Below are 21,671 nucleotides of genomic sequence, written 5' to 3' on the forward strand. Positions count from 1 at the left end.
TGTGCTCCTAAATACAACACCAGCTACATACTGCACACTTGCCACTCTGATGCTGAAAGGACTTGGCTCATTTGATACTTGGATTTTTCAGACTCCATATGGGTTGAGTGATGTACCATGGATGGCAGCAAAACTGGTGCAAACATTTTTCAGGTACCTACCTGGTGTCGTATCCCCTCTATTATTCAACACCTACCTAACCCCCTTCCCAAATGTAATTAAACTATACAACCTCAACACCTACAAATATACAGATGATGCCCTAGTCATTTAAAAAAATGAATAGCCCTTAAGACCTCTATAATTCACATCTTGATGACCGCCATCATACCATAAAGACATGGATGATGAATAATCATTTAAAGCTCAATACCACAATGACTGAGATCATGACTTGTTGACAATCCTAAAAGTATTAGCCTACTTCCATATGACCTAAGGAACTTGAGGCCCCTCCAACAACATTAAGAGAAGGTAGAAAATAGATGTGAACATGGAATCAGACATATCCTTGATAGCACATGTTAACAACATCACAAAACGTGCCTTCCCATACCCAGCATACCAGCATTAGCTGCCAGCAAACCTCATACTTGTAGCCTCCAAGCGTGACTGTGCTAAAAGCCTATACCTTGGTGCACCCACATTTATCTTACACATAATTTAACTCATCCAAAACTCTGCCACAAGACTTCTTTTCCACCTTTAGCCAAGGCACTCTGTAACTGTCCACAGAGCCTCCCATCAACACTTGAAGTATTGAGGAGTGCAGAAGGGGTGAGGCAAAGAACGCAATTAGAGAACGCGAGCCATGGTGGTGACTGAGAGCTCCCACCGGTACGTGGCCACTACCCTTGTGGCTCGTGCAGTGTCTGTCCTCAGATGATGAAGACTGAATCCGTGGATATTGGGACTGACCGCCCTTGGATTCTGCGTAGTCACACTAATTGCAACACTGACCGTGTGATCTACATGATCTCCTGTCCGTGCTCCTTGAGATACGTGGGCCATACTATCCGTAAAATTAAGTTACGTATCAGCGAGCACAAAAGCACCATACGCTGCTGTAAGCAAGCTACATGTCTAACCAATCATTTTCTAAGTGCTAAACATCAGGCAGACGACATGAGATGGGTAATACTTGAACACCCCACAATTCCGCAACATGTGACTGATATTTCCAGATTTCTGTTCATCAGGGAGCAAAGATGGATGTTCAGACTCAGGACTGATACAGAAGGACTGAATGACAGTATCCCATGGGTACAGATCTGATTTCCATTGGCTCTAACACCTGTTACATCTTAAGAGCCATACCATTGCCAGTTACTGTTAATCAGACTTAATACTAATAATTACCCCAGCAACGTATTATTACTAACTTTAATACCGTTGCAATCTATCTATTGAGCTGGGTAATCACCTGACAGTTATATGACCTATGGGAGACATATTGTGGGTCCCTCTCTAGACATGAACAAATAGGTGTCAGAAGTATTTCTTCTATGCAAAGTATTTCTTCTATGTAAATTATTTGAGCCGCAAGATAACTCTCGTTTGAAGTGAAAAATATCTGGACTCTGATTTATATACACAGACCAGTTGGCCCCAAGAGAACCATCTCATATAGCTCTTTAAAACATTTGCTATTGGGCTGGTTACAACCTTTGTTCTATGATTCTGCTTAACAACTGTGCGTGTTGTATATCGAGATTCTAAGTATCCCCATCTCACAATGAATTAGACTTACAATAAATTTGGAAAGATGGTTTTTATTCTTCTACCATATATGCAGTACCTTACATACGCTTGGCTGATGATTTTGGTGTTTGGACTCTTGAACTATGATCACGTTCACAACTACGAGACTTTTAGTGTATCTAAAAGGATTTCCGATTTTCCTTTGTACACGTTCGGTTTTACACACACTTTGTAGTAGTTGCCGCGTGTTTAGAACTTGTGCTGACGCTGCTACTAGGCTCTTCTGTAGTGAGCGTGCAAAAGGGGGAGTGAACACCTAGTGCGCAGGCGCATGAAACTAGTGCAGCGGAAGAGCGCACGCCTCTTCGCCCCAGTTAATACAAATAGCGTGGGGCGACAGCGGCGCATGCGCTCTACGGACAAACACAACGGGCATGCGCGGAAGAGAACAGTGCTATGAAATCGCGCTAGCGCATCAGGAATTCTAACAAGAATGATACAAGCCATCACACCTACAGACAGCGACGGCAGTTCATTGGATAATTGACTAATTAGATCTCATTGACCAATCAGCAGCAGTATAATAGAGGACTCTGGGCCTTCCTCGGTACCTCCCACTTTGTTCGCAGACTGCGACGAGGTACCGACGGATAGGTAAGTCCCGAGGTCTGTTGCTTTGAAAGAACCACAGCCTTGTGTGTTGTTCACTTTTTCTTTTTAGCCAGTTTAGTAATATGTCAGTTTGTCCTGACCTCTTTCTATTTTACCCCTTTGGGCATAGAAGCTACATGTAGCATAACTATGGTCAGCAGAGTATACCTCTCCTTTACTTAGTACATTATGACCAACATCTTTTACTAATACAGCGTATTTATAGCTGGTCACTACCATCACTATTTTTAGTAATAATTCAGATAGCCTGAACTTCTTCCAGAGAGCAATATTGCATTAATTTTTATGGTTATGATGACAGCTATCTTTTTATGCCTACTTTTGACTGCAACCACAGAGTTGGGCATAATAAAATCTTTATCAGATTATAAGCAACTCCTTCAGTGGGGGTCAGTTGGGTCCGCTTTTTTTAATAACACGATTTGTGGGCACATAAGATAGAGGTTTTTATGTGAGTTTTCTAGGGGTTCATAAGTTAGATGATGTAATCACTTGTTTTTATCCCATGGTTTTTTTACCACTAGAGCGGGGCCTCAAACGCCGAGCAATTGCTGGGTGAGGTGAGGCTTACCCCCACAGAAAGCTGGGTGAGTACCTTACTTTGATTAAAATTATAATCTCCACCATCAGTACGTTATGGCTAATGAGACCACTTGTGTACAATGTATAATCGACTATGTGACAGATAGAACCTCCCTGTTTTTTTGCACTGTTTACCCTTCACCTCCTTAAGTTGAGTAGCATTATCCTTGATAATATTTCTTTTTTGTTTCAGGGATGAGGAAGTAACTTTGGAACCACACACATATGGGATATATGTCTGGTAGGGTGGGCAATAACCACTGATCCATTTCCTCTGTTGAAATATATAATTTTTATTATATTTGCAGTAGCATACATCATCCATTAGGTCCTGAAGAAAGTCGGGTCATTAACCCTCTCGGCTGAAACATGTTGACCTCAGTTCTAGCCAATTGATAGTATAAATGTTCCCAAACTATCAGGCGGTTTTTATTAGATGGCATTAGGACAATCCCCAATAAACATATTTTTTGTCCTTCTAGTCATTTTTATCACACTTGCACTTATCACTTGCACTGCACTCCACCGGTCCTTATATACCTTGGATAAACACAGAGGCTGAGTTATCCAGAGAGCAGGAGGTCCAGTATTTTTGTACATTTAGCCTATGTATCATCTGGGCTACATGTGACCCCTCTCTCCTGGTTCTCCAGATGACGAAGTTCCGCCAAATAGGTGGGCAGATGGAAACCTTGCTCTAGCCTGGGATTGGACAAGTTATGTACTACTGGTGAACTGTAAGTGCTCTAACATAGGTAACTTCTGTCACACTTCTTAGACCGTTGTTCTCCCTTTAGTCTGTCAGGTGACAGAGAGCTGTCATCTGTGGGGAACAGGGAGCCACTAACTGACATCGCGAAGAGGCCCTGACCCTGGCCCTTGCCAGAACCTGCCCAACAACCAGGTTGTGCTGGAACCCGATATATCCTCTGCTTTCCTGCCGTACTCCTGGAAGTCGAAGCCTAGAGTGGAGCAGAGTCCTCACTGGAAGGCTTCGGGGAGGGGCCAAGGGGGCTTTGGCACTTCTTCCCATTTCACTACTACAGCAAACACTACCACAGCAAACAGTATTGACCTTGTGAGCTCTAGCATAGACCCCTAATGAAGTCAGGGAAAACAAGGGGGGCCACCCCCTACAATGCCAGAAGGGAAAAAACGCAATAGGAGGTTGCATCCAGCACAAACGTAATTACAACTACAGCCAGGATTGTCACTAATTGTAATAGGGGCAGAAATGCAGGACACACCAAACAGGAGTGTAGACAAGGACGAATCTTAGAAAAGCCTCACTCACTCCTTCCAGCCAAAAATATGCTCGGAATCTTGCTTTCTGAGAGATACAGGCTCTGCTCTCTTGCAAGCAGTACTGGGCTTCAGGGCTACAGCCACCTCTACAGCCACAAGAGGCAGGCAGTCTAGCAAGAGAGGCTTCCACTCAGCCACCTAGCCACCCTGCAGAAGTCAGGCTAGTGGGGGGCGAGGCCTAGGTCACACACTGGCATTGGGCGTGCTGCCTACGGACAAGCCCAGTTCACACCCAAGCAGACAAGGACAATGGGCCTATAGAATAGACTCACTGCCCAAAACCAGGGGCAGGCAACACGCTCAGCCAGGAGACTCATGATTCCGCTAATACAGCAACAAGGAGAACCAATCCCCACTCTCCTGCTGGCCCAAGCAGAGATATTATTAAACCCAACCCGCAGGAGGCCAAAAGGTATGAGGAAAGTTTCAGAATTGCCAACTAAATGAGTCCCTAATCATAATCCAGGAGGACAACTCGGTCAACTCGGGAACTGTAAAATCCAACCCCAGATTAGATGCTTCTACTGGTCTGTAGGCTTTATCATTTCAGCTCACCCCATTGTCAATCAGCAACAAATTATGTCTCCCACCTTTGGAGCACCAAGAGCACCTGGAGGGAGCGCAAGGGATGCTATTGTACCTTGGCACTCAAGAATGGGAGGAGATGCTAGCTTCATAACTGCAGGACCCACCACGGGGAATTATCCCTGCAGCCTGGCTACATGGCTGAAGGGCTGGTCCTGATCTGGACTATAGGGACAGGGTCAACCTTGGCAGGGGTGACGTGCCGTATTTGAAAAGCACATGGACCTAACTTCTGAACACTATGCAGCTGTCTTTGGAGGCTCGTCATTACTAATCTGACATAATGGACATCCAGCTGACACTACCTACTTCTCTGGAAGTAGGTAGCTGGCATTCATGAGAAGTTAGGGGACTTAAATTCACTCCTCAAACAGGCACAATCCGGTACTCTTTAGGGGTAACTAAACTGTAGGTGTGGCCTGATTGTGGACAAATTGTCTTCTCTCCTCACTATGCTTAGTAACCTATTCAACAAACTAAAAAAATAGCTCAACAATATTCATGGCCTATCACCTCTGGAAGAGCTAACCTACTTTGAGCCACAGCTAATGACAGTCACCTTAATAAGCTGATTTCTGCATAACTTTAACAGACCCCTTGGAAACTTAGCTGGCGGAACCATTTCATCTGCAGGGGTCCATGTGCTTCTTTATCTCAGCTGTTAAGGGGGGGAAACACAGCCATTTACTTGGTGGGCTGGTAACCTCTGTTTTAACAATCTGCATAGTCCTAGCAGGGTAATTACACTCAAAAGCTATCCTTCCAGTCAAGACCACCATTGCTTTTTTTTAAAACAAGGCTGAGGTCATTATTGAAAACACCTACATCAATTCCAACAGCAAAGCAAAAGACTCATGACAGTTAGTGGAACAGCTTCTGAAGCACATAACTGAGGTTGAATCAGCACCTCCTGGGTTCCTCACTGGACGACTCTGTGATGGGCCAATCTTCATACTGGAATATACCAGCGCAAGGTGGAAAACTCGACTGCAACATAAACAGAACTGGCAGATGCATAATGGACAATTTAGAACATCCTAAACACCGCACTACGAGCTTGCTCCACTTATCATCACTCCACCTTACCATAGGAAATCTGAAGGAGCTACTGCTTTCACTGTACAAGCCACTAAGCGCTGGAGCTCACTACTATGCCAACATTAAAAGCATCCAGGAGCAATTAAACTTCCAAAGAAAGTTGGAAATGTGTATGATAACTGCACCACCACATCCTGGCAACAGAGCCCAAAAAACAGTTGCACCCTTAAGCGCAATCCTCAGCTTAAAACTCACAAATTGGAAACAACTCAACAAGCAAACTGTTTTTGATATGCAGGTAAGCTAAGAAGTGCTGACCTATGGTTTGCCTTGGCATTGTAAGTTATGTGCTTGCATATATAACAGTTATGGCCCATAATAATTCATATACAGCATATCTGCTATGATGGTTGTCCATCACAAGTATTGTACAGACAAAAAACAACCATCATCAAATGAACAGGCATGGAATAACTGAAGAGATCTGTCACACCTTGCTGGACAGATCAGAGGATTTTAATATAGACCACCACTGCAGGTCCCAAATATCTATACAAACTGACCACTTCTTTATATCTCACAAAGATCCTCCTGTATGAGATGATAAAAAAATGCCCACCTCAAAGATATCGCCACCTCTCTCTTATCAACCATGCCAGCTCCAGACCACAACTGTACACAAAATCTCAAATTGGACAACGTTTTGCATTAAGCAGCTAAGCAGACTATCTCATAACAAATACCATAAAGGTACCTGCAGAGTTGTTCAAAGCTACTAGCATACTGAAAATCATAAAACTGAATGTCTGTCTCTCACACGTCATCATCCATCATATTGATAAGTGCTGCATTCCATAACTTGATAACCGCACCTCAGTGATCATCATGTATGACATGGCAACACTGCCCAAATAGGTTCAAGACAAAGACAACATTCTTCCAATCACACATTCTAAGTGGTGTAGGGTGCTAGCCAAGTAGGCAAGCACTTCAGGGACCCACACAGGGGAAGTTACCGCTATATAAATGCTGCAATACAATACAATGCAATAATGACAGAAGCTCCTACAGCACTGTGAGCTTGCTGTAATATCCACCTAATTCCCTCTAATGCAGGTGTCAGACTTTGAGCAGCAGAATCTACTGAAGCACCTACAGGGGCATGGCAAAGGCCTCATTGCATGCACATTGAATGGCCGAGCACTGTGCATCTTCACGTTTGTAAATGCAGCCTGCGCCATTCGGCTCTGGCTGCTTGATTCCGGCAGAAGTCAAAGAAGAAGCTATGTCAATGTTGTTGGGTGGCTTCTAAAGATAAAACAGTCACAGCAAGCACTATATTCAGCCTGACGTAGTAAAAGAACATAGACTTTTTTAGGATAGGGCGCTGGAACCGGGAAAATATATGCTACAAAAATGCACAGTTAACTTTAAAGAACTTCTTGGAGTCCCTAATGCACAATTATTTCCTATTAAAACAAATGTAGGAATAGTTCGTTTCCTGAGACCCATAGGAGTGGTACAGAATCTGAGAAAACAAGAAGTTGTTCCCCCTCAGTGAGATACTGAGAGAGGGAGAATTTAAGTAACTGTTCTACACAGTGCTATAGAAGAGGTAGGTGAGCTTACTAATTATTTGGGAGAGCCGCGTTAAGAGAATGCCTTGGCTGTAAAAGCCCATCTTGGCTCTGAGAGCCCAGGGCAAGCTTACCATGAGAGCATTTGACATGGAAATTATGCAATACGGTTATTTAAAAGTATATTAAATTGTCTTCAAAACAAAAACAGTATATTTCTTTGACAAGTGTTTTACCTTAGTACATTGAATGACAATACTATTAATGAACCAAGAGGCAAGCCGGTTGTCAAGTGCACTATATATATGGGCTATGTTCTTGTCTTACCACAGAGCAACATTATAGTCCATTAAATCAAACACAAGATAGATAGTAGTACAGCACATATTCTCAAGTAGTTCAAGGTTTTCTCATATGAAATAATGAAAAAAATATAAGACACTTTAAATTAAAATAACTGTCTAGGATCACACAAGTTTGGTCAAGAGGCCGAACCTTGATTGATCCCAGATGTTCTGTGCTCATATCGTGTAATTCAGCCACTGGATTGGTAGCTCTTTCTCACTCTGGTTTGACATCAAAATGTAATACTTTGTCTTTCATTCTTTGTGCGTGAGGTTAGATTGTGGGTAGCGGGCAGCAACCACAAGAAAGCTCAGCTCATTCTAGGCTTGTGGGCTCAAAAGAACCTTGAGCTGAACCAGAGCCTAGCATCCATCTCAAGACATCAGTTAGCCACCCACCTCTTACTCATACCCTGATCTGGCTATTCTGTGTCTGAAATAAGCTTAGATGTTATTGCTAAGGTTAATCCTGTTTTGTATGAGCGGATATCTTACCTTGCACTGCTGATGACCATTTTGTAATTGTGCTGTGTGAGAGGAGAACTTACACTGCTGATAAATTCTGCCTGTTGTGTGTATGTGTTTACACACAGACTTAGACTGCTGCTGCAGATGCTGTACAAGTGGTGTGCATGTAAGGGAAGCTTGCATTGTTTCTGACCAGCTAAGTATGTGTTCGTTGGATTTGAGGGAACCATGTACTCATACCTGGTGCTGTACTTGTTTTGTTTGCAGAAATCCTGCCATGTGTGTGAGTCAAGATTGAACTCATACACCCCAGTGTTGTTCCTTACACTTGTACCTAATACGAATTGCTGCTGGTTTGTTGTATCTAAAGGAAGAGTTAACATTATTCTGCCTGGTGCCACTCTTCTTCCATGTCTCAAAGGAAGCTTGCAGTGGCCCTGCAATACCACACTTTTCTCATCTCTTTGACGAAATCTTACAATCACTGGCCCAGAAGTACTACACTTGTTCCATATATTTGAAGGAAACTTGCACTGTCCCTGTAGTGCCACCATTGTTTTATGTCTTTGAATGATGTAGCTTGCACTGGCTGGCACTGCTGTACCACACTTGCTCCATGTATTTCAAGAAAACTTGCACTGGTGCTGCAGTACTGCACTTATTACATGTCCTTGAGGGAATATTGTGGTGCTCCAGACCAGCGCTGTATGTCTTTTGTTTTTGAGCTAAGGACCCTCTCTGCTCCTGCTCCCAGTGGTCTATTTCTCTGTGTATTAGATTTGACCCAAAGTCCATTTCAGTTACTCATCAGACAGTGTCATTCACATATTATTTCAGCTTGTGGAACGGCTTACATACAATTTGGCAGTGGTTCAACCTTCTTCAGCCATTGGCTTTGTTGCCAAAGTTTGGCTCTGCCTTGAAGACAACCGCTGGCCTTTGGGATGTAAGGTTGTCTGACTAATGGTATTGTGCCTGCTTAGTCTGCGTTACCCTGCATCCAGAGAACTTTGACCTCAGGAAATAATTACTTTAGTTCATCCCCAGCAGCTCACCTGCAAATACAGACTGGCGCTCATTGGGTAGCAAGAGTACCAGCAGCTCAATTGCCATTGCTTCTGAACCTCAACTTTCAGAGCACCAGGCATCACTGCTGTAAGCTTCAAAACCAAACAACCATCTTGAAACAGTATTTTGCATACTCTATAATGTTTAACTGTTTCAATATGGCAGACCAATGCTTAGATTGACTTTGTGGCATTTGTTATTCAATCACTTGCCCCCCATATTTGGATAGCATATGTTTTACTTCAATTCAGTATTTATTTATTTAGTTGAGCACATGCTTGCACTACAAGAAAACTATCACCTTGCTTTTTAGAAAGCAAGTGGGACACTTTTTATGACAAGTATCTTCCTCGCAAAAGTTCACAAATATCAAACTCACATAGTCTGCAGTAGTGATTCACATATTTGCGTATGAGAGATTAGACTACCACAGTGGACATCCAGGCCTCAGTGTCGCTTACTTCAAGATTGTTGATTTACATTACTGTACCAATGAACCAAACACTCCTGTGCCACCATCTGTCCAAACTCTGCTCCTTCCAAGTGAGGGGTGTACTAGTGTGGAAGTGGTATGACATCTATAGATCCTATAAAAAGATGTGGAAGTGTGCGGAACATGGTTAAGTGTCTACTGGAGTGTATATGCTGACTCAGAACAAGGAAGCGGTTGTTCCATTACAGGCAAACAGAGAGAATGCTTTACGATGAATGACGACAAGCTGGGCCCTTCATGCGCAGGAGGGGATCCATTTCTCCCCTAAAACACAAGGGATCTGAATTCACAGCTGTGGTCGGGGTGCTAATAGCCTTATTGTCCTTACTAGCAGGGCAATAATGGTTTTCAATTATACTGCCCTCATTATGATGGCTCACCTGGGGTTCTGCACCACAAATTCAGTTAGAGTAATTAACAGCCATTATTTCCCATAGCTAAGGGTAATAACTCTAAATTAATATCAGAGTTCATTAACCATGCTAATCTCTTGATCAGAGGGCAATAAAGTTTAAATATTATGTCTTTACAAAAAATCCGTTTTAATAAATAAGACACCGCAGAAAATTAGCTGTCTTTCACAGCTCAACAAAATGTTAAGTATTTAAAAGCAACAGTGCAGTATTTCCCAATTAATTAATTGTTTTGCATTACACAATCTTTTAAACAAACACAGAAACCATCAACTTCTAGAAATACATTTTATTGAAAACTTTAAAACCATAATACCCCATACAGCAAACTGTGCACTTTGATATATCACAGTGTGTTAAAAAGGAAAATAATTTGAATTGAAAATTTGCGTTTATTTTTCTTTCTTTATTTACATCGGCCTAGAATGATCAGCAAGTAACACAGTTACTATGAAACAAAAATCATTACAAAATGTTTACAAAAACTATATTTATATAAATTCTGCATGTCCACAAAGGAATGCCCCTGATTGGCAGAAGACCAGTGTTTGTGAAACATATATGATTGAAAGGTGTAGGTATCAGGGGCATTCAAGAAAAATGGTTTTTGATTTTAGATTGTCCAACATGTTATTGATTCCAAGGAACTTGTCATTTATGGACTTCTAACGGATACAATTTCCCTTCACCAGCTCATAATATCACGCTATGATCTTGTGGATTATACTAAAGGTATTGTAAGGATTAAACATCATATTAAGCGCCCGAGCAATTGTTGTTATTTGGAGAATAAAGTACTTAATGCTCCCAAATGAAATGCTCAATGATAATGAAAGTACAATACTGATTTTAAAATGCAAAGTGTTTGAGGTCTACAGCCTTTCTCACAAACAGCACTACAATTCAGGAGTGTAGTATTTTATATAGCAGTTCAACCACATATATGATCAGTAGCCTACTATTACCATATCTGTACACTGGGCCTCATGCCTATAAGCGTCTATCTGCAAAGGATACACAGAAGGTTTAATTTTCTCATTCCGAGGGTCATGTGTAACACTGTGTGGTCTGTGCAATCCTGGAACCCTAACATTTTGAAATACAATGTACTTACAATATCCGTTAGGAAAAGGCAGTTAATGAAGAATAATTTTTTCAAACGATATACAGTTTCACAGTATTATTTCTTCATATATTTGCTCAGTGGCCAGACACTGTTCTTGACTCGCTATATTTTGATATTTTCACATTGAATTTTAGAATTTTAGAATAGTACTATTCCACTTTCGGTTTTAGGCTTAAAGAAACTTGGGAATTTCATCCTGCTTTGATTTGCAAAAATATCATAATGGATTATAATTTCCAAAAATGTTGTGCAAATTCCCGGAATTAGATTTGATCAATTCAGAGTCTGATATGATTTCAAGAGGGAGATATGACATCAACTCTTGGCTTTACTTCTTCTACTTCTTCCAGATGGGGCGCTTGTACTATGGCTTATTCCACACCATTGGAATGAAAGGGCATCACAGCAAGGGCTGGTTGGAAAGTGAAATAAAGTGAATAATATTACTGATTTTAAGTGCATATGTCTATCTATAGGTAAGCAACCTATCTTCCGCTCTAAAATTCCTTCTTATCCAAATGTTATGGGAAATAGATTATCAGGCATAGATTTAAGAGTATATAAATTACACTACTGGCTATTCAATAATTTAATGAAATATCTCAGATCAATATTTCATTTGCCTTAATTTATTGATTACCGCTTATGTTAATTATAAAGGTCATGTGGCACATATTATGTCTATTTTCTCTTACTCGGGCTCTTACTCAGGCAAAATATCTTCATAATTAAAATATAAAGCATTCTTACAGTAGTATTGTAATAGCTTGCATCTTTTGCTCAGTGATGTGGTGCTACTGAATTGGTGATGTTTTTGTTGTAGTTGATGATGTGTGGTAAAGTGGCCAGCCTATTTTGTTATTTAATCTACTGTGTGGTCAATACCTATAGTTTGAAAATAGGAGAGTGCTGGAATGAAAGGATGTTGGTAAGAAAGGCTTTGACACAAATATATTTTAAGCATAAATTCACAAGGAAAAAGTATTGTGGCCAGCCGAAATAGTGAAGTGTCAATAGAAAGTAAGCGTGATGCTTACCTGTGCAGGTAGTTTGTTGTACAGTATATTATATATTGTACACAGCTATACATATTTTTGCTTTCAGCTGACCTTAGAATACAGAAGTCACCTAAGACAAGGCCATGGCCAAGACTGTAGCTCTGCAATTTACTTATAATCGGACCTTGTAAAAACCCAACAATTTTTTCTTAGCTCTGATTAAAAGTGCTCATTTCTTGAGGATTTACTTTTGATAATGAAATACCAATATAGAGTTAAATTCACCTCTCAATTGAACAGGAACACCCTTACTCACACTTGCCTTCATATTCACATCAAATATTTGCTAGTTTCCTTGGTAAAAGCATTTGATGTCAGAATAAAGGCCTGAAGCACTTCCTGCTGATTTATGTAGAGGTGATATACTGTTTAGGAAAATGAGAATGGTTTTCTTTGCTCCATAACTGTAATCCTTTATAGTTTGGGTGCAATAAAACACATCTTTCAGGTTTTCAAAGAACATTGTAACCGTAAATCTGAGACATACACTTACTATTGCAACGGCTTTTAATGAATTGTTCTAAAGCATCAATTATCTTCCTGACCATTGGAATGTAAATGATTGAGCTTTTATTACCCAACTGAATAATGCTGCTTTCCAACATTGTTAAGAAATATTTTTCCTCCTGCACTTAGACAAGGTTCCACAATGTTAAAAGTAACTTTAATGATATGTTTGTGATATAACATTAGGTATAGAATTGTGGCACCTAATGGAAAATTCTAGTTTTATGGTATTGAACACTCAGAACACAGTCCCATGTATCCACCTTTTTCAAACCACATTTTGCCTTTATCTTCTTATCTCAGTAGAGAAAACTAAAATAAATAAAGCATTTGGGCTACATAGAACTGGGCACAAGACTCTGGACGTAAACCATGTGTGGTTTCATCCTTAAGAAGGGGATGTCTTTCTAATTAGGTATATAAATTGTTCTATCAGTAAAGGTGATGCTATCCAAGGAAGCAGAATGGGGTTTTGTTCAAAGTTTATTTATTCTTGAGTATTACCATCCCAATTTTTATACTGCACTATTCGAATTATTATCAACCCATGCACAACTCTTACTTTAATAATAACCTGAATTGCATGTAGAAAAATAATCCCCACATATATTTCATATAGAAAATGCGTGCCTATCCTCATGATCTCTCTCAAAACCAATCTCAATAACATTGAACCTATTTAGTTGTAAATAATTTAGCAAATTAGGTTTTCACTAACGTCGCCATCTGTACATAGTGTGGATTCTAGTTTTCGGTAATGTCACAGTTCTTTGTCACCTGTAGCATGTATAATTCCTGCAAGAACTGCAGGTTTTATGTTTGCTAAGTCGGGATGGATATTTGCATGAAAGAACATGTGAGGGATGCACTTACAAGAAGCTCACAAGATGCCGGTTTTAAAATATGTCTATACAGATTCTAGATATTGTCAAGTGAAAGCTGTTTGTCAAGCAGATGTGGGTGGGGCACACATAGAGTTTTAGAGTTCCAGTAAAGCATTTTCTCATAAACCATGAAAGAATGCTATGGGGCTGATGTAAGCATAAAGTAAAATAATAAATGACACAAGGTATGGGTAGACCAGTTCTTTGGATCTTTGCACAATCATGTTTGTGTAATATAAACTAGCACAAACCTAGTATTCTCACACCATCAAATAACTTAACCTATCCACAGTTGGCAAACAATAGTAGGATGTGTGGTATGAAACAGTTCTCAAGATTCTGAAAGGAGTTAGACTTACTCTTTTGGGGTTTACATTCTCAGCAAGTCATGTTTCACCCCTTCACATTTTTTAAATATTCAGTTTCAGCCCCGTCTCTTCTGCAATCTCAAGGTCTGCAAATACTCCATTTCAGAGAAGAAACAGATTTTGCATCATTATCTACCAAAACTGAATGGAGCAATGTTGTTCCATCCATCACCCATTTACAGAAATGAACTGAAGGTGGGACAAAGCATTGCTGCAAACAGAACATAACAATAGAAGAACATTATTGAAAGGGCCCAGTTTAAGACTAGTTTTGTAGACCCTGAAAAGAGGACAGGCCGTCTACCATGATCTAGAATTATATCCATTTATCCACGAGGACTGCCACAATTTTGTTCCAATTTTGGAAAAAAGCTGAAGATCTACCACTTTAAAAATATTACATCATGATGTAGTAACAGTCAAAATTTCTCTTCGCACGCACCTCTCAATCAATTGTTGACTTTTACATTTCCTTTAATTCTGTAGAGTGTTCCACACTCTGTGCATTTTGGCTAGGTTGGCCTATACAAATACTTTGCACACAAATAAAGAAAACGTTCGTTTTGGAACATGCCACTTCTTTCATGTCTTCTTATAAATAATCTTGAGCTTTGGAAATAACATACATCGAACCCAAAGTCCTAATCTAGCAGGTATTAATTTTTTTATGTTTAGATTTTGTTTACAGTTATTTTTCATCAGATATATTATTTTTGGGTGCTGTATAGTTTACAGACAGGGAAATAATAAATATAGTATAGTCTATCCCAATTATGGGAAAAATAATATTTTTTGAAATTCTGGCAACATTTGAAATGAAAGTGGAATGAGAAGTGGGCCCAACACTGAAAATGTTGCCTACAGGATCCCTATGTGTTTGACAAATTCAAGAAAAATTTAATTTCAGATACATTGTATCAAATAGTTTGCCTTGATTGGTTCTTTGAGTATAGGAACCATCAAAATATATTACTTTATTCAATGAATATGCATGTTTACTTTCTCTCTAGTGGATCATTGTAGCTTTATTTCACAGAACAAAAACCTTATTATTATACATAATACTTTTTGTATGACTGCATGTAATGCATTTAATTTAACATTACAAGTAGTCAAGTGAGACATGGTGTAAGAAGCTATAATAAAATGATGTTAGGAAGAGTATCTGTATTCTCTTTATTTTTCCTCTATTGAGATAACAACGCTCATTTTACGGAAGATAAGTGCAGTACAATAATCGCTTAAGGTAGAAGTTGATACTGCATAAGGGATTTAAAGGATCATGGACTAAATCTTCATGAGTGTTGATATGAAATGTAGGGGCACATTCTTCCTGGTTGATTTAACATGGTTATATCAAGAACCTATAATTTATGCAAATGTCTTCATTTCATATTGGTCAAAAAAATTCAGATGTAAGTGTCTTTGAAACAAGAAAAGAGAATGCATATTGCATGTAATACATTTACCACAAAATTGTATGTGTGTTCAAATTTGCCAATGGTAACACACCGTTCAGATCTCCAGGTAGGTAGAGGCAATCTGCTAAAGAGGTACATTTCTGCAGTTTGCTTTTTTTCATTCCAGTTTCATTTGCATGCCTCATAAAATATGACCTAATCTGCAGGCCGGATCCCCATAATACAGTAATCAACCCCTCAGATTGAAAGCCACTTGTGGTTGCAATATCTTAGAACACACATGTATGCAAATTGATGTGCTAAATACATATTCTATTGTGAAAAGATGTGGATATTTACCAAAAAAGCATTTGAATTGTGATTGAGATCAGATGGATTCTTTTTTGTGTTCACAATGGAAAATAAGCACAAATATATGACTTGTTGGCAACAATTTGAAAGTCTACATCACCATGATTTAAAATATTTCATTGTGTTATATCGAACATGTCTTATTTTCAAACTGATATTAGAATACTGCTTTTTTTAATATTTATGGGCTTTCACTGGAGAAGATTTAACACCTGAAATCTTTTTTGAAGGAATGCTCTACATGCATGGAGAAGAAAGCTAGCAATTGAATGTAGGTTTGGTTAACTTTGTTTTTCTACTGTACTGAATACGTATCTCTTGCTACTATTCCTGTGAAGGAGTCACTGACCATATGAATCAATTAATTGTTTAACTAACTTTCTTCAAACCAGTTTTACCAATTTTAGCGATATTCCCCCTGCTCCCAAGACACACATTTTATTAGGTTTTCCTTTTTGAGCGTTGTTTAAGTCCAGAGTGGGATACTTTGTAGTCAACAGCTACAATAACATTATTTATCTTTTTACATTATAGCTTTATTATAGCCGTGTCATCATATGAAAACCCTTTCTGTCAACAACAACAAACACATACACCTTCAAAACCTCAAAATCTTCTAGATTCTAGAACATGACCGAAGTAGGAACAAACAAGTTGGTGGTACTACCTAACACTAAGGCATCAAACTGACATACTGTTTTGCGCTACCAAATTATTTAATGGTAACCCAGGGTTCACATAATGGTGAGTGCTTTTAACATATAACACCATCTTCTAAATCCATGTTTGCACACATGTACATTCTGATGAAAAGTGCAGCACAAATACTCAATGCTCCTCTAAGTACGCTGTAAAATTGGCCCAGTTTGATGCAAGATCCAGTTCCTAGATGGTGTCTGGAATAATGCAATTCGATTTCCTTATGCAATGCTGGATAGCAGTATCTAAAGCAGTCATTTCACCACTGTAATGAAGGAGGGAATAAAAATGACCTTGGGCCAATTATATACTCCACAACCTTGGAGACATTTATTGGGGGTTAGGAGGTATCCTCATCAAATTATTACTTAAGGAGAAATAGTGGGTATAGAAGTACTCAAAACTGGAATCCATCTTTTTCTCTTCAACAATTCCAAGACATAAAATGTCACAAACTAAATTAAGCTTGCACTTATTAGTCAACCAATGAGAGATGTCAAACAAAGATATACAATAACTGCAGGTGTGTTAAAGGGTCATCACTGTATTGCAGTTAGCATACATTGAGAATAAAGTTAAGGGTGAGAAATGTATTGTTTTGTGGAAGAAATGGTCATCTTGGTTTACTTGGTAAGAGAGGAGCATAAAATGCAAAGGGATTGTATACTTAAATGGATGTATTCAACAAAATTAATTTATGAGGAAGAACTGTAGTATCCTTTCATGCAATTTTATTAGAAATAAAATACATAGAAAAATATGATGGCTTCATAGCTGCCAATTAAGCTCCGCACAGGGATTTTAGTTTTGTATGGTTTTGTCCTAAAAGGTTGAAGTTATAGACCTTGATCCATGAACTACACAACTGCAAAAAAAATGTGGCATTTCAGAATGACTCGGACAGTAGGCTCCAGCCCACGTATATTCAGGTTCGTGTCTCCGAGGCATTCAAACAATATATTTTGAAAATGTGTAGGTATTCCAATATACATCTTATTGATACTTTCTTAAAACCTCTGTACAAGATAGCAGAAATGTACACTACTAAACTGTGGGCGACTTGAGACGTTATTTACGATAATTCTTTGCCCATTAGAAAAATAGGACCATCTTCTAATGACATATCTTTCAAAAACACTGTGTATAATAATATAGTTTTAACAATGCTACATACATAATTGTACATGAGGATACATAACAGAGCAATCATACAGAGTAATGAGGTTGATATCAAATGGGTGATGAATTAGAAGATTTGAAAAAAATTCTTCAGTCATAAACAACAGTAAGACTATTGTGATAAGTCTTGTTTTGTATCATTTGAGCATGGCAGGTAATTTAACTTAATGCTTTATCATCCCCTTGACATCCCCTAATGAGGAATTATCAAAACAAAGTCAATACTCCATAACCAAAGATTTTCCATGAACATCATAAAGGCTATTGTCGCTATGTCTTTAATATACGATGTTCTATTGAATGATACCATAACGTGTTTGTTTACTGAGAACTAACTTCCCTTGTCTAAAATACCTTTGCATTCCTTAAAAATTGAAAAATGACAGAATGGGCATGGCCAGTTAAATCATGAGATGGAAATGTGGTATGGCTTGGTACCAAGAACAGTTAGGAAACAATGTGATTTTCTAAACAGTAATTACATCTTTACAACTGGAAAGTCAATGTTTATAGTAACCTTTCTCTGTTGTTTCTCCTTGCACAGATTGTGCTGTATTTTATTTCATGATCTACTGTACTGTGTATGGGCCTTGAACAACATTGTTGAAAGCACTGAAGAATTCCTTAAACCAGTATAGTGTGTTCATAAGTAGTGATGTCATCATTTAATTTCACTTGTAATTAGACAGTGCCACAACATGCACCAACTATTTCTTGAGATTTGCTCTTTGTAAAGTTTGTCAGAACATCACCATTTCAGCAAAAATTATCAATAAAATGTCAAATTTAATCAATGACTAGTGTCAGCGCCTTCAACAGTACTTAGTGTCCTTTTAAACATCGGGTACAAGTTGTAAACTATTCTCTCTCTTAAGCTTTCATCATCCTCAATAAATCATTCTTTAGTATTAAGAAAATATATGCTGAAATTGGCACAACCTTAAATCTAGCTGTAATTAATTTGTACACTGCTGAACCATCAATGTAGTAACCGATTACCCCATGTTAAGCATGTTTATATGGGAATTTCAACAAAAAGACTTCTTCGATCAAGCAGATATGTCTTAGGAAGTTCTTACAAAACTACAATCTGTCAAAGTCAAAATTCCAAACTAAATACAACAAAAACACTGGCACGGTTACTGCATAGGAAAAGATTCTCAGTTGACAAGTTGTTCAAGGTTGGTGACATTGAGTTCCTGGAACTGAAGGAGACTAAAATTCTTGTGCACGATTAATGCTAGGGAGAAATTGAACTCTTTGTAGATAGACATTGTACAGACTTTTAACACAGGGCATTCTTGGTTTTCTTCAGTGTTTCAAAGTGACTCTGGTAGAATTTTCAGTCATGGACAAAATGGTGGTTCTTTTTGTCCTTTGCCTGTCCAGAACCCAGATATCTTCCATTTTGGGGGATGTTGTGCACCACTTCTGCAACTGCATGTCTCACGTTCACCAGCTGTCTGATTCAGACATATCTTACCTTCCCTCTGTCATCACTTTGTCTCTGACAGACTCCTTATTGATAACAAGAAGTCAGCACGGCGTTTGAGGTAAAAGGTCATGGTGAGCTGCTCCAAAGAAATAGCAGCCTTGACAATCAAATTTAACCTTAGATTTCCAATAAATGTGCTGTGGATGACACTTCCAAATTGATGCACACATCTACTGTCAATGATGTAACATCTGTATAAACAAAACACTTTTCTTTTATTGCCATGCTCAAAGAAGACCAGGTGTGTTCTCCACGGTTTCCAATGAGGTTTGGGTCAGCTTGAATCTCTTTTGCCACTCTTTGTTCAAAATGTAAACATCATACTCAAGAAGCATGTCTGGACTTCAAGAGGCCCAAAGTACTTATGCCTTGGCTTGGAAAACAGAATAAAACAAAACATAAAAGAACAGAGTGTAGTCCATGCTGAAGATGCTCATATTCGCACAATGAGTGTGTTGTATTAAAGGCCTTGTTCTTCAAATTGAACCAAACCAGGCTTCTCCTCTTTCAAGATGAATGTGCATCTCAAACACTGTCAATGAGTCGCATTTTTATGGAAATACGGGGTTTAATCCAGAATTACTACAAGTCATATTATCCTTTCCAGGAAGCCTCCTGTCATTGAATGTATGCATGTTAATGACTGCATCAGTCTTTACCATAACAGGAGGCTGTGTTTTGTGTTTGATTCGCCGCTGACAAGTCAGCGACAATCGGACTTCATCAGCCATGGTGCTGCAAAAGGAGCGCTGTGTGGAGAAAAAGATAAACAAGAGAGAATTTAATAAACATTTGTGTTCTGGGCTTACTGGTAATTCATTCCACCATTTTCTTACTTAATACAGATCTGTTCATACACATATACTTTGCCTCAACTCCAAATGTGGGACTTGCTTTTTGTACCACATGCAGGTGCCTTCATCCTTCCCTGACAGTCGCACTTGTAAACAAGTAAACAGGGTGCCTATTTGAGTTAAACTACCTTTTTACAGTGGCCCACCTCCTGCAATAGGTTTTTTTCTCATTACAGTACTACTTTATCAGTAAATATGACATGTCTTCAAATACAGTTGAGATTATAAGACTCTGTTTGTATGCCACTTTATTCTCCATGACAATACCTGAGTCATTGCCTGGTGGTTCATTGTTAAATTAAGAGAATTTTTAATACTCAGCTTTCCAGCAGCGTGTTTTCATTTTGATCACATTTGGCATTTGCTTTGATAGTTGGTCGCCTGCTTGTTGAGGTAGCGGTAGATTGAAAGCACTGGTTACTCAAATCTTACGAATAAACATATAATATCGCCGCAAATCAAGGTTTGTCTTACAATGTATTTGATCAAAATTCCTCACCGAGTCACTTGTTTTTTTGAAGGTAGACTATCAATTGATATACCTTCAAATTGGCTACTTAGTTATCCTCTGACTTTGTCCTACAAAAACTTGATACATACAGGCAACAATGAGTAGTAGTCCTTTTTTTCTATAAATAGTCAGTGTGGGTTTCTTATTGCATGAATTTCTCAGTCAATCCTTGCTTGGCCCTCACTACTTCCTTGACATATCATTGGTATTCAGAATTCCAGCTTGTGTGTCCATGTGCTGCTTCCTGGATCCTATTTACTTTGTTTGCCCTTACCTAGATGGCTTTCTTTCTCTTCGATACCTTTTTTCCAATATTGTGCCAGAACACTTTCCCAACCATCTGCAAATCACTCATTCTCTTTGAGTAAACGTAAACGTAAAACGTAAACTTTGTACTTATATAGCGCACAACTACCCAGAGGTTTCTCGGCGCTGTACTCATACCGCTGTAGGATCCCTTCCTGCTTTTTCCCTGTGAAGTGTTCACTCCAGGGCACCCCCATGGTGAAACCAGGCATCCCCGCGCTGTTGGGGCCGTTGTGAAGATTAAGCAAGCTATTGCCCAGAGTTGTGGCGTGAGACCCATGATTAGAATAGGCACTGAGGCAAGAATATCAGGTCCGAGGAAATTTTGAGCCCGAGACCCGCCGAGGCGGGAATCGAACCCTGGTTCCGGGCCAGAGTTCTGCATCAAGGTCTGCCGCTCTAACCATTGAGACACATTGAGTATGCAGGAGGACTTTAGTAAACCAATGTCTGTCTTGACCTTTTGTGCTACCTATGCATTTTTTTGCCTCTGCTCTTGAAGTCATTCACCTAAGATGTCTTTACACATTTAGCTATTAGCCTGCTTCAGGGATTTATTTTTTAACTAAAATAATTCTTGAATTCTGTATAGCTTACAATTACCACGGAAAATGTACTTCCTTGTTTCCACTGCAGGATTTGTTTGCTTTTCAGAGACAAAGTGTA

At 39.1% G+C, this 21,671-nt stretch overlaps 1 protein-coding gene across 1 annotated transcript in view; it reads right to left on the reverse strand.

The window, feature by feature from the left end:
* Positions 1-17,374: 17,374 nt before the first annotated feature.
* Positions 17,375-21,671, reverse strand: part of GRIK3 (glutamate ionotropic receptor kainate type subunit 3) — a 1,130,254-nt gene continuing 1,125,957 nt past the window's right edge. Inside the window, exon 16 of the mRNA XM_078681209.1 lies at positions 17,375-20,083. Within this exon, the coding sequence (XP_078537335.1) occupies positions 19,886-20,083 (198 nt within the window). The 3' untranslated portion in view covers positions 17,375-19,885. The remainder of the gene's footprint in view (positions 20,084-21,671) is intronic.

Source organism: Lissotriton helveticus, chromosome 3_1 (genome assembly GCF_964261635.1).
Source record: "Lissotriton helveticus chromosome 3_1, aLisHel1.1, whole genome shotgun sequence".
Taxonomy (NCBI): Eukaryota; Metazoa; Chordata; class Amphibia; order Caudata; family Salamandridae; genus Lissotriton; species Lissotriton helveticus.